Genomic DNA, 11,561 nt, shown 5'->3' on the forward strand with positions numbered 1-11,561 from the left:
TATATATATATGTGTTGGAATTAAACTTTTCCATCCTGTATCACTGTGTACAATATCACTGAACTTCTTTTTTGCAGCTGGTGTGTAAAAGATCATTATAGAAACCTTGATTGATCTCTGACATATTTCTAAATTGTTTTTACCCTAGGTTATAATAAATTCTATCAATAAAGACATTATTTTTTGAGTATTCAACAGAGAGTGAGTAAAACTCCAGTGCTGCAGAACTCCAGTATCAACAGATAAAATGAAGTTTAGCTTCTAATGGCAAATTATCTATTAAAAAGGAAAACAAGTTGCATTGATCTTCTCCCATTTAGCGTTTCCAGCTTGATCACCCTAATAAGTTGAATGCTGTGTCACTGAAAACCTTTAGAGGGATAAAACAGCACCAATAACAGCAGTGAAAGCTGTTTTTTACACACGTGTACGTGTCAAATACACTTTTAATTATTTTCTACAACTTTGCTGCACTTAAACTGCACTAATCACAGTAAGTGTGTTTGGTATTCGCAACACTCGTCATTATCTCCTTAGCTGTATCGATCCTACACAAAGTGAGGGGACAGCCTGTTAAAAGAAGAAGAATGCATCTTCAAGGATTTGGTAATGAATGGGTAGAAAAGTAGCTTCATTCAACTCCCTCCTCTTCTTTCTGTGCCCACCCTGCCCCCCAGCACACCATTACAATGCAGGACCCCCTCCCCCATACTCCCCCACCCTCCCCTCCCAACAACACACACACAAATTAACACACATTAACACACACACACTCCCTGCCCTGCCCCCTGAAGCATACAGGCAGGGGGTGGGTGTGTATGGGTGGGTTTCCCCAACTATTTAAGCGGATTCCAACAGATGGTCGGGGAACTTTCCTCCTGGGGTCACGTTGCTCTTTCTCCCAACTCCCTGGCTCCTTCACATCGGACCTGACTTCTTCATTTCTCTCCCCTTCCCCTTTCCAAAAAACACCCTTCTCTCTGTCGTGGCAGCTCCCCGAAGACCAGACTGCTTCCCCGTCTCTCTGCCCTTCTCTTCACACTCAGAAACTTTTTGTCCTCCCCAGCCGTCCTCAACTGTGGGATCAGACATCCAGCTCCTGCACTCAGCGAGGACGGTGGAGCTAAACATGCCCTCCGACTTTCTAACGCCTTTCCTGGAACTGGATGAGGAGTTCTGCAAGGTGAGAGCAACTGATGACACAAGAACCTTCAAACATATAAACCAGGAAGCCACATATGTATAACTGTCTCTGTGACCGGCTGCAGCTCTTGCCTAGGCTAAACTAGAGGAAGATAATGCCAATATTTCTTCATGTGGGGTGAGATAATGAAGTGGTGAAAAGTTTTAAAACTAATGGCTGATTAACTGATAGATTAAGTGTTCAGTCAGGGCTACGGTCCCTTTAATGCTGCAGTAATATATTTCAGTGTTTTTGAAATGAAAAAGTAGGTAAATTTCAACTTGCATCTTTATCTGCAGCTTTTGGTTTAGAGCTTGAGAATGATTTTAAGTACTGTATTCTTTGCATGAAAAGTGAAAATCTAAAGTGTGGAGTTTGTTTTAAAAGGATTTCCTAAACTATAAGGTTAAAACTGCAGGATATGTTTTGTAGTTTCTCATTTTTTGGGGTTCAAAGCAGCTTTTTTAAAAAGATGTTGTTCATATGATAATATAAATATATATTTTTTGCTGCTTTATAAACTGTAGAGTATTTTGCACATATGAAAGTATAATGGCTGAATCTGAAGTATGATGCTGAATGTATAAATGGCTGAAGTATGATGACTGAACTACATGAAAACACTTGGAATTTGGGTTTTTTTTGTGAATTTTGACAAAATTTTAAAGTTCTATGTTTGTTTTTTTTCATTAAACTGAAAATTAGCATTCAGTATGTTATTAAGATAAAACATAGTCCTCCTGGAGTACAGTTTTTTGGTCTAATTAATCAGCCCTATTAGTTTAGCTGCAGCTTTAAAATCTTCTTTCAGCTCGACTTGGCCCTGCCAGTCTTGCTCCAGTGCCCCAGGAATGCAGAGAGCTCACATCCTTTCTTCTCCGCTCCTTTTGTGTGACAGAATTTCCGTGGCCTGGAGGCAACAGATGGCTCGTCTACCAGCTCACAGCAGCAACGGCAGCAGCACAGCCTAAGAGTCCTAGGCTTCCAGCGTCGTCATTCTCTCTGCCCCGTGACCCTCCCCAACTCCAAGTTCAACAGCAGCAACAGCTCTGAGGTGACCGACCCCTGCTGGGGGCTCAGCATGCCCCCCACCCAGCAGTGGAGCAGGGAAGGTCAGCTTCCCCGCTCCTCGCTCAGCCACATCCCCTTCAGAGTCGACCGTTCGATCAGCATGATCGAGGGCAACGTCAGCGGCTTGGCAGGCAGAGAGGACAAAATGGCCAACGTGTCCCCGCCACTGGTGCCCCCTCCACCGGGCCTCTGCATCAGCAGCAACTCTCTCTCCTCCATTGCTTCCCCCTCCGCCTCCAGACCCCAGCCCCCCTCACCTCACATCTCCACCAGGTACAAGACCGAACTCTGCCGCACCTATGAGGAAAGCGGGACCTGCAAGTACGGCGCCAAGTGTCAGTTCGCCCACGGCATGGACGAGCTGAGGGGCCTCAGCAGGCACCCCAAGTACAAGACAGAGCCATGTCGCACTTTCCACACAATAGGCTTCTGCCCGTACGGCGCCCGCTGCCACTTCATCCACAACGCCGACGAGCTCCAGGCTGGCGGCAGCACCGTGCCGCCACAGAAGCAGAAGCCGAGGCCTCCTCTGCTTCGTCACAGCTTCAGCTTCGCAGGCTTCTCCTCCTCTCCGCAGACTTTCCAACAGGTGGAGGAGTTGCAGCCTTCCTCCCTCCTCTTCACTCGGGCCGCCTCTGTCTCCCCGCCTCCGTCCTCCATAGGGAGCCCAGAACTCCTCTCGCCTCTCTTCCCTGAGCCGGGGCAGCTGAAGCATTGCCCCTACCCCTTCTCTGGCACCTCCGACCTGCCAGGTGACGGCGGTGATTCGGCCATGCGCTTCTATGCCGTGAACGATTCGGTCAGCGCCAGATTACCCACATCCACTTTCACCTCCAAAAACCCAAACCTCTCATACCACCTCCCCCAGCAGCTGTCGGTCTCCCTGAATCCCCCCCCTGGCCTTCAGCGCTGCTCCTCTGCTGACTCCCTCTCTGAAGAAGGCTACACCTCCTCCTGCTCACTCAGCTCTTCCTCCAGCGGCACAGAGTCACCAAGCTTCGAGGGCCGGCGCCTACCCATCTTTAGCCGCCTTTCTGTTTCCGACGAGTAGGGAAGGGTTTTACTGTAGGGCTGAATTTAATCAGGGATAGGTGATCTAACTGTTTTACTCTATGTGACCGGGATCTGATGTTGACTTTTTGTGTCCAGTCCAAAAACAAAAAGAGCAATATAGGGTCTAAATAAAGCAGAAACTAGATACTTTAAAACAGAGTTCAAGTCACAGAGGATTAAATCATTAGGTTTTCAGTTCCCCCTTTAATCCAGCCAAGTAAACGTACCTAACTTTGTGCATATTGCATTTCTCATCCAAGCAGTTGTAGCACTGCTCAGTGTTCGTCCAGTTTTAGCTGACTTCTCTTTTTGTTTATTGTTATTTTCCGTAAGGTTGTTCTTTTATGCCATTGTTACTGCTGTATACTGTTGTATACCCGTTTTTAGAGAATACTTGGAGGGTACTTCACTTAGCTCCTGCACGGTGGGAAGTTCTGTGTGAGAATTTCCTGTACCCTGACTCAAGAAGGATTTTAAGATTAGTGCTGTTGGCCCTGTGTATGATTGATTAGTTGATTGGGTGTATGGCTGTGGACACTTGATTGTATTTGTCAGCCATTTAACTGCCTGGCAAGGATTCAGCTAAACTGCTTTGGCAACAAAAATAGCACAAGTATAGGCAACCCACTGACTCTCTAGTTACCAAAGTTGATGTTAGAATTCCCCTAACCTAGTACTGTTAACACCTAGCCTAGCCTTTAGCCATGACCGGTAATATACAGTGTTACGATTATTGTTAATATAGCTTAACACTTTTTTAGACTTATTTATTGCCTTTTGTATAATTTGTTGTTTTCTGTTGGTTTGCTTCATGATTGTGTTTATGCATTTTCTTTAATACCAGAGAAATGATGCTTTACTTGTAAATTCATGATGTCCGTCTGCTTGGTTTACGCCATCCAGTAGCTTTAAGAGGGCTTGTGGAGAGGAGAGAAAAGGAGGGAGAAACACATTTTGGCATTCTACATGTATGTTGCCTTATTGGCTAATAGGCCTGGCAGTAATCAAGACTCGCTGAGTTTTCACAATAAAAGCAGCTCGGTAACTGGCGACGTCTGCTGGTGACACTGCATCTGAACTTTTGGGAAACATCCACTACCTTCTGCTTTTGGTGTGAGCACGCAGCGAGTCTACTCTCCTCTCCGTTAAGCCGCCTCACCCCTCTGACTGTAATAACCCTTTCCAGTTGTTTTAGTGCTGTTATCTTAATACGAAGCAAAATGGTGGTGAAAGATCGCCACACGCTCATAGCCTCAGCGTGAGTCAGCGGCGGTGAATGAAAATGTGGGTGTATTATGGGTGGGTACATTATGGCCATCAGTTTGGGAGCCACACAACCATTAAAAGGAAGAAAACTGTTAATATTTCATTTTACACGTGTGACTAATCTGAGCGTCTATTCGGGCTTCTGTACTGCTGAACTGTGGTCGTAGTGTGTGCAAATTCCTGTTTAAAATCCTGCATGCTATCTTCTTCTGTGTGAGCAAACAGGTGAAAAGGTGACCGTTGTTTATAGTTGATCTTTATCTATCAGAGTTGCCTTGATGACAATGTGTTTGTAGGTCGACCTCTGTTGCACACTAGCTAGCTGGCTAACACTCTGAGCGGCAGGTGAAATCAAGTGAGTTCAAACGAAAGCAGGCAAGATTTTTATTGTCTGTTGTCATCGTGAAATAGACTCAACCTGCCCCGATGAGTCCAGAGACGATTCTTGTTGCTTGTTGCTGTAGCTTATTGTTAGCTTGACTCGACAGCAAGCTGTTTTGTAACTTTTGTTAACTTAAAGTCTTATTTATTTTGTTTTTCAAAGCAAAACTTATATTGTGTTATTTGATATTGTGTTTTTTTTTTTGTTTTGTTTTGTTTTACATAATTTAAGTGCATTTATTGTTTACATTCCATGGGTTGATATCCTAGCTCTTTATCTTAATATATTTGTCCATCTTTATTTCAAAATAAAAGTCTTTGAAAAAGAAGAGCCGGCCTGTCTTGTATCTCAGTTACACTTGGGTGTCATTTTGTTGCATTTTCCTCTGAATTACATCATTTGCATCAGTGCAAAATATAAATATACAAAAGAATGAGATGAAACACTGATATTGTGCTCAATCATTCTCTCCTCCCACATAAAGAGCTCCAAATCCAACATCCACTCTGAAAACATGTTCTTTAGAACATATATTCTTAATATCCATGTCCCTGCTTAAGCACAACCTGTCTCACAGTGTCCCTCTCTGCAAACACTCATCTATAACAGGGGATGCACATTCAAAGGTAGTGCTTAATTACATACTTGCACTTCCCAGTACTAACTGATTTCAACGGGAACTTAATGTGTCTTTGGATTTGCCATCATTGGCTTACATCTACAGTACTGGTTTTGTGATTCTGTGTAAAATGTGAGCCACGGGAATCAAATTCAATGTAAGTGCAGTAAAAGTTAGCAGGAAATCTTTGGGGTTAACGTGACGGAGTAACACAAATGTTCCCACGAGCATCACTTTAAAATGCTGCCACTGCTTCCAGGGCCTTTACGATCATCTGTGTCTCATTGGCACACAAAAGAAACAAAGATTAACTCTTTCTCTTACTTGCGTTCAGGGAATCTCTCAGCCCTCCCCTTCTTGTGTGTGTGTGTGTGTGTTTTATGTGTGTGTGTTGTGTTGTTGGGTGGGAAGAGGAGTGAGTTTTGTTGCAACTCGTCTGAACAGACCAATTTAGAGTGAGTGACACTGAGGAGAATGTTTGGGCAACAGATGCTCGAACAAAGGCTTCCCAGCACACAATGGGACACAGAGATACTTGTGACTGATTTCCATCTATTCACACAAAGTGGAGCAGAAGTTGACGTCCTCCCCTGAGTGTGTGTGTGTGTGTGTGTGTGTGTGTGTGTGTGTTGGTTGGTTACATAAAAACTGCAATTCAATTTCCTGCATTTGAAATAACACGTACAGAATCAGCATAATACACTTAAACAGCCCTTTGCAGAGTGTTATATTATTAAATGTTATCTCATGTAGCTGCTGCTGGAAGTGGAGCTAATTTCATATACAATAACAACACGTCGTGTTTTATGTTTTTATGTCAAATCTTAATATGCAAAGTCATTACAACTGTCAGATAAATATAACGGAGTAAAAAATACCGTGTTTCCCTGTGAGGTGTAGTGTAATAACATTAAGCTTTTACAAATACCTCAAAATTTTGTTACCACCAAAAACCAAAACACAACAACAATCTGCTGTCACTCCAGCAGGACTTAGAATACAAGGACAAACAATAAACAACTAAGTTATTGATGTATTATGGTTTGAGTGCTAGAATATCAGGTGAGAAACACGTAAAAATGTTTATTCTTCTTATGATTGCTGTTGGTTTGTATAAGTGAACGTATGAGACATTTATATTGTAAAACAACAACAGAGAACTTCTACAGTTCTTTCTTTAAACATACATTAAACTGAGAAAAAATAATTTCAGAAGCTACAGTCAAAGTATTTTTACTTAAAAATTACATCCATGTGTGCATTCTGTGTCAGCACTCGGGCAGAAGAGGCAGTTAGTGTGTGTGTGTGTGTGTGTGTGTGTGTGTGTGTGTGTGTGTGTGTGTGTGTGTGTGTTGGCATTCAGCAGTGGGCAGGCTGAGGATTTCCCTCTGGTGAATGAATAACAGTAGAGTGAAGCAGGAGCAGACTCCCACAACCCCCATGGCTACTTACCATTCAATACCCGTGCTTGTGTGTGTGTGTGTGTGTGTGTGTGTGTGTGTGTGTGTGTAAGACCTTAAAAAGGCCAAGGGCCATCCCTGTGCAGCCCCTCGACCCCTCCCTCCCCTCCTGGTCATGCAGGCCCTTTGTGTTTCCCTGCTTTCCCTTTTCAGTGGAACATCTGTATGCTAATGCTGCTCACTGGGAATGGACTGGAATCATCCTGGGAGAGAGGGTGAGGGGCGGCTTCCCTGTGTGTATGTGTGTGTGTGTGTGTGGATAGGCATGGTGAATGGGTGAATTAAGTGATTTGGGAGAATTCAGCAGCAGGAAAGGGTTTGTGTCAGGATTAGAGAGAGAGAGATGTGAAAAAGAAGAATTATTGATTAACAGGTAGCTCAGGAGGGAACAAGGGGTGAAGTTTAAAGGGACATGTGTGTAAAAATGTGTGTGTGTGTGTGTGTGTGTGAAGGGGCCTCTCTGAATTCCCAATGTCCTCAAATCCCCCACAAATGAAACAGCAGAGTTGTGCTGAAGTTACAGTTGAGTTCGCAGCCAATTAAAACCAGTATGTTACCTGCTGCTGGCCTGGAAGTATTTGCCAGAGGTGGGAGGTGCATTCAGTCAAGTAGTGCAACCGCAGTATTTTCAGTTTGTATACAAAGATGGAAATATTGTACTGTATTGTTTCTTTGCTAGATTAGGAGGTTAGCAGACAGAAGCCTTAGTGCTTCCCAAACTTATCTTATATCCTGTAAACATGTGAACATTGCAGTGGTGGAAGAAGTATTCAGATCCTTTACTTAGATCAAAAAGACCTTTACAAAAGTATTACAGTCTAAAATACTACAGGTCCTGAATTCTAAATGCTATTCGAGTAAAAGTATTATAAGTAAAATGTCGGCTTACTTAAAGAATCAAAAGTAAAAGTGCCCATTTCACAGATTATTATATTATTCCATTCACTAACAAATACGTGTAAGAGCATTTCAGTGTTGTAGTTCATCGATGTTTGGCCACTTTTTGTACTACAAGATATATTAGTAATGCTAGGTCGTGTAATTTAGATCATGTGTCTTTAAACACCAAATAAATGAAGTGCAGTAAAAAGTACAATAATGTGCTCTGAGATGTCGTGGAAACACTCCAGCAGAGTACAGTACCTCATAACTGGACTTTCATCACCTGCTAACAGTATTGAGGAAGCTGCAAACTAAAGAAATCTGGCTGACAATCATTTAAAGTCGCCCACTGCTCAAAAATGCATTTTGCTAACTACTTCATTTGCATATTTGATTGTGCAGAAAGATGTACGTGCAGAGGAGGAGCACTTTTATCTGAGGAAGGAGGAAAGTTTCTCTGTGCTCACCACAAATCTGAGTTTAAAACATGTACACTTTATCACGATTACGGATTTTTGCACTCAACACATCACCTACACAAACCAACACAACGGTATTATAGATGACCAATAACAAACCGTTGCAGTGTGTATCGTTAAAGCCAGCAATAGTTTTGTCTTCTTCCTCATCCCAGAGCTTCTCTCTTTACAGAGCTGCCATGTAGAGATGTAAAGGTGATGCCACCTAGTGGAAGCTTTGGTAAAACACCCAAGTCTCTGTGTGTGTGTGTGTGTGTGTGCACTGATGCATTCAATTCACCTCTATCCATGAAGAGAGGAGATATTCCAGTACCCTTAATCACATCCACACCCAAACTGCAAAGACCTGGTTACACCTGGTTACACCTGGTTATACCTGGTTACACCTGTGGCCTCCTGCCTCTGAGAGTCACAGGCCTTTAAGAAAACAGTGTATAGTCTCAGACGGCTGTGAGTTATTAGCAGACGTTTCCATTCTAAACCAAAGCATCAAATATTTCACAGTAAAACATGGACTAATTAGTCATTTCTACAAAACATAAAACAATCGTAACCTGAATAATGAATTTACAAAAAGAGCATTTGTGGTAACTAAAATAAGAAATAAGAATATACAGGAAATATCTCTTAGTGTTTAGAGTAGGTGAAGGCATCTGAATAAACCAGATATATGAGTAATTCGCTTCACCTCACCTTCAGTTTCACCTTCATGTGTACTAAACAAACCTGCCTTCAGCTTTCTGAATTTCCAGTTCAGCCACCAGATCACTTTCAGATTAAATATTACTGAATGCTAAGGACAGATTTTATGAAAACCACCGGAACAATGAGCAGTGTCTTATCATTGTGTTCGTGTTTTTTCCAGTTAAGTGTCATTTGTTGAGTTGAGTCTCGTTCTTTGTGTGTACCATTTCTGCCCAACTGATTAAATTACACTTTACCTGTAATCCTTATTCAATAGAAACAATAACCAGAACTATTCGAATACAAATTGACCCGGAATCAGTCTTTTTTTCCTCTTTTTTGAAAACATAGTTTAGCCTTCACATGCCAGCTCAGTAAAATCTTACTCCTCCTCATACAGTAGCTGACGGAGAAACACGGTGGAGTAAGGTAAGAGGAAGAGGTTCTGGGAATTAGTAGAAAATGTGAGCTGAAATCACTACCTGGGGATGAATAACTGCTACATCCCTGACGCACACAGAGCTATTGTGCACTTCCATCTGATATGTGTGGGGTCGACTTCCTTTGGCTCTGAATGCAGTCTTCCTGTTTCAGGATAAAAGTCAAAACCATTAACTTTCACCTCTGATTGAGGAAGAGGCAGAGGAGCTATTTATTCACAACCATTAAGCACACTAACAATGGAGGAAGGCGGAAAACGTCAGGCGATCTAATAGAATATAATCCAGTTAAACTGCCAGCACTCTGTATTGTTCTCAAATGTTTGTTCTGCTGTAGCTCACCTCTTCTCAGGTGATGTTCTCCCTGCTGAATCAACACAAATGTGAACCTTATTTACTCTTCCGTCCTCTTTTGTTTGGGGAAGTAGCCTCTTTAAATATCCATGCGGCGCATATTCGCATCAGTGACAGATTAAGTCATTTTCATTCTTTTATAAACTCCAGGATTTTAAAAGCTCATTTGTGTGTCAACAAGATTTCGGCCCCACAGTGCATGTCCCTACCGTCCATATACCCATGCCCTTGCATCTTAGTGTTTTTCGTGCAGTACACAGGAGCAAGACTCCTGTTACAACTGGACTGCACTGCAGAAATAAATCTGATCTGACTCTTACTGCCAATCTAACCAAGTTTCAGATGACTGGAATTCGTGGCAAGTTCAAGCTAGTTAATAAAATGTTAGAACTGATGGGCTTATTGCCAAAATCTATTAAACAAAGGCCAAGGTTTTTACTGTAAACTCAAGGACAATAGCAAAGCCACGCAGACTACACGGACAAACCAAAAAAGCTACTGTCAGCAAAAGAGATGGAAAACCCTCATCTCGCACATCTGACCCTTCCACAGTTTTCTTTATGAATGAAAGCATCTGTTATTGTGGCAGTACTTGACCCCTCCTTGTCTCGAAAGGTGAACTGTGACCCTGAAGGTTTCCTCCTGCCCGTCAATAACAGACGCACATGCCTCCTCATCCTCCAGACACACAGGATGTTGATATAGAACAGAGGAAGTCTATGACGTACATGTACACACACACACACACACACACACACACACGACAAGCTTCCCCTCAGACTTCTCACACGCTTACATGTATGTGTGCAGTCACATTTTGCAATCCCTGCTCTCTCCAAGTCTCCAAAGTCCTTCAGGTGTGTCGACTGTGACAGACCAACTTCATTCTGATGCTTACAGATGGATTTTGCAGCTGTGCCACTGTGAGACTCGTTCACGGGGCAGAAAACTGCAGACCTGCAGCATACAGTGTAATTCCTCCCATTTTTCTACTGTTGTTGTGTGCCAGCACATGATCAGCTGATGCATATGTAGATACGAGGAAATAAGATGTGAAGTTATGGAACAAGGAGGTAACAATGAGGGAACTTAAAGAGAGGAGCAGTGTTTGTTTTGTGGGTATTTTTTTTGAAACAGGTCACAAACAAGCTTCTGTCATTGATGTGGTTGCTGGTGTGGCAGCTGAGACTGTTGTCGTACTACAGGGATGTTTGGTACATTGTTCCTGTGGCCTCTGGGTGTGGCATTAGGTCTGTGCATGCACGACATCATGACAATGACGAAATGATCCGGAGTCAGTTTATCATTAAAAGAGGCACTGAGTTTGAAAGTCATGGAACAAACCTACAGCTCGTCGTATCATATTTTCAGTTTCAAATTATGCAATAAATTTCCATAAACTGCTTCAGAGTCAGGACAGATGAACACTGAGAGACCTCGTCATAAAGAAGCTGTACTTAGTACAATGGTTAAGTAGACCTACCTTACAGCACATAGCCCACAACTGTGTATACTGGTCTCAGATCTGCCTATTTACGATCCATTGCCTTGTTGTTTTATTTTGTCTTTTCTCCATTTATTGGCCACATTAGGTTTAAGATTGCTATTTGTAGGGATGTTTTTGTGTGTTGTGTTTAGTTTTGGCTGTACATAAATGGCTCCATCCTCGAACAGCAACCACTTTTTTG

At 42.6% G+C, this 11,561-nt stretch overlaps 1 protein-coding gene across 1 annotated transcript; it reads left to right on the plus strand.

Annotated features, from left to right (window-relative positions):
- Positions 1-884: 884 nt before the first annotated feature.
- Positions 885-5,239, plus strand: LOC139200001 (mRNA decay activator protein ZFP36L1). The gene is made up of 2 exons (XM_070829225.1): positions 885-1,183; positions 2,082-5,239. The coding sequence occupies exons 1-2, from the start codon at positions 1,130-1,132 to the stop codon at positions 3,303-3,305; spliced, it is 1,278 nt and encodes a 425-aa protein (XP_070685326.1). The 5' UTR covers positions 885-1,129; the 3' UTR covers positions 3,306-5,239.
- Positions 5,240-11,561: the final 6,322 nt, after the last annotated feature.

The sequence above is a fragment of the Pempheris klunzingeri genome, chromosome 4 (genome assembly GCF_042242105.1).
Source record: "Pempheris klunzingeri isolate RE-2024b chromosome 4, fPemKlu1.hap1, whole genome shotgun sequence".
In the NCBI taxonomy this organism is placed as follows: domain Eukaryota; kingdom Metazoa; phylum Chordata; class Actinopteri; order Acropomatiformes; family Pempheridae; genus Pempheris; species Pempheris klunzingeri.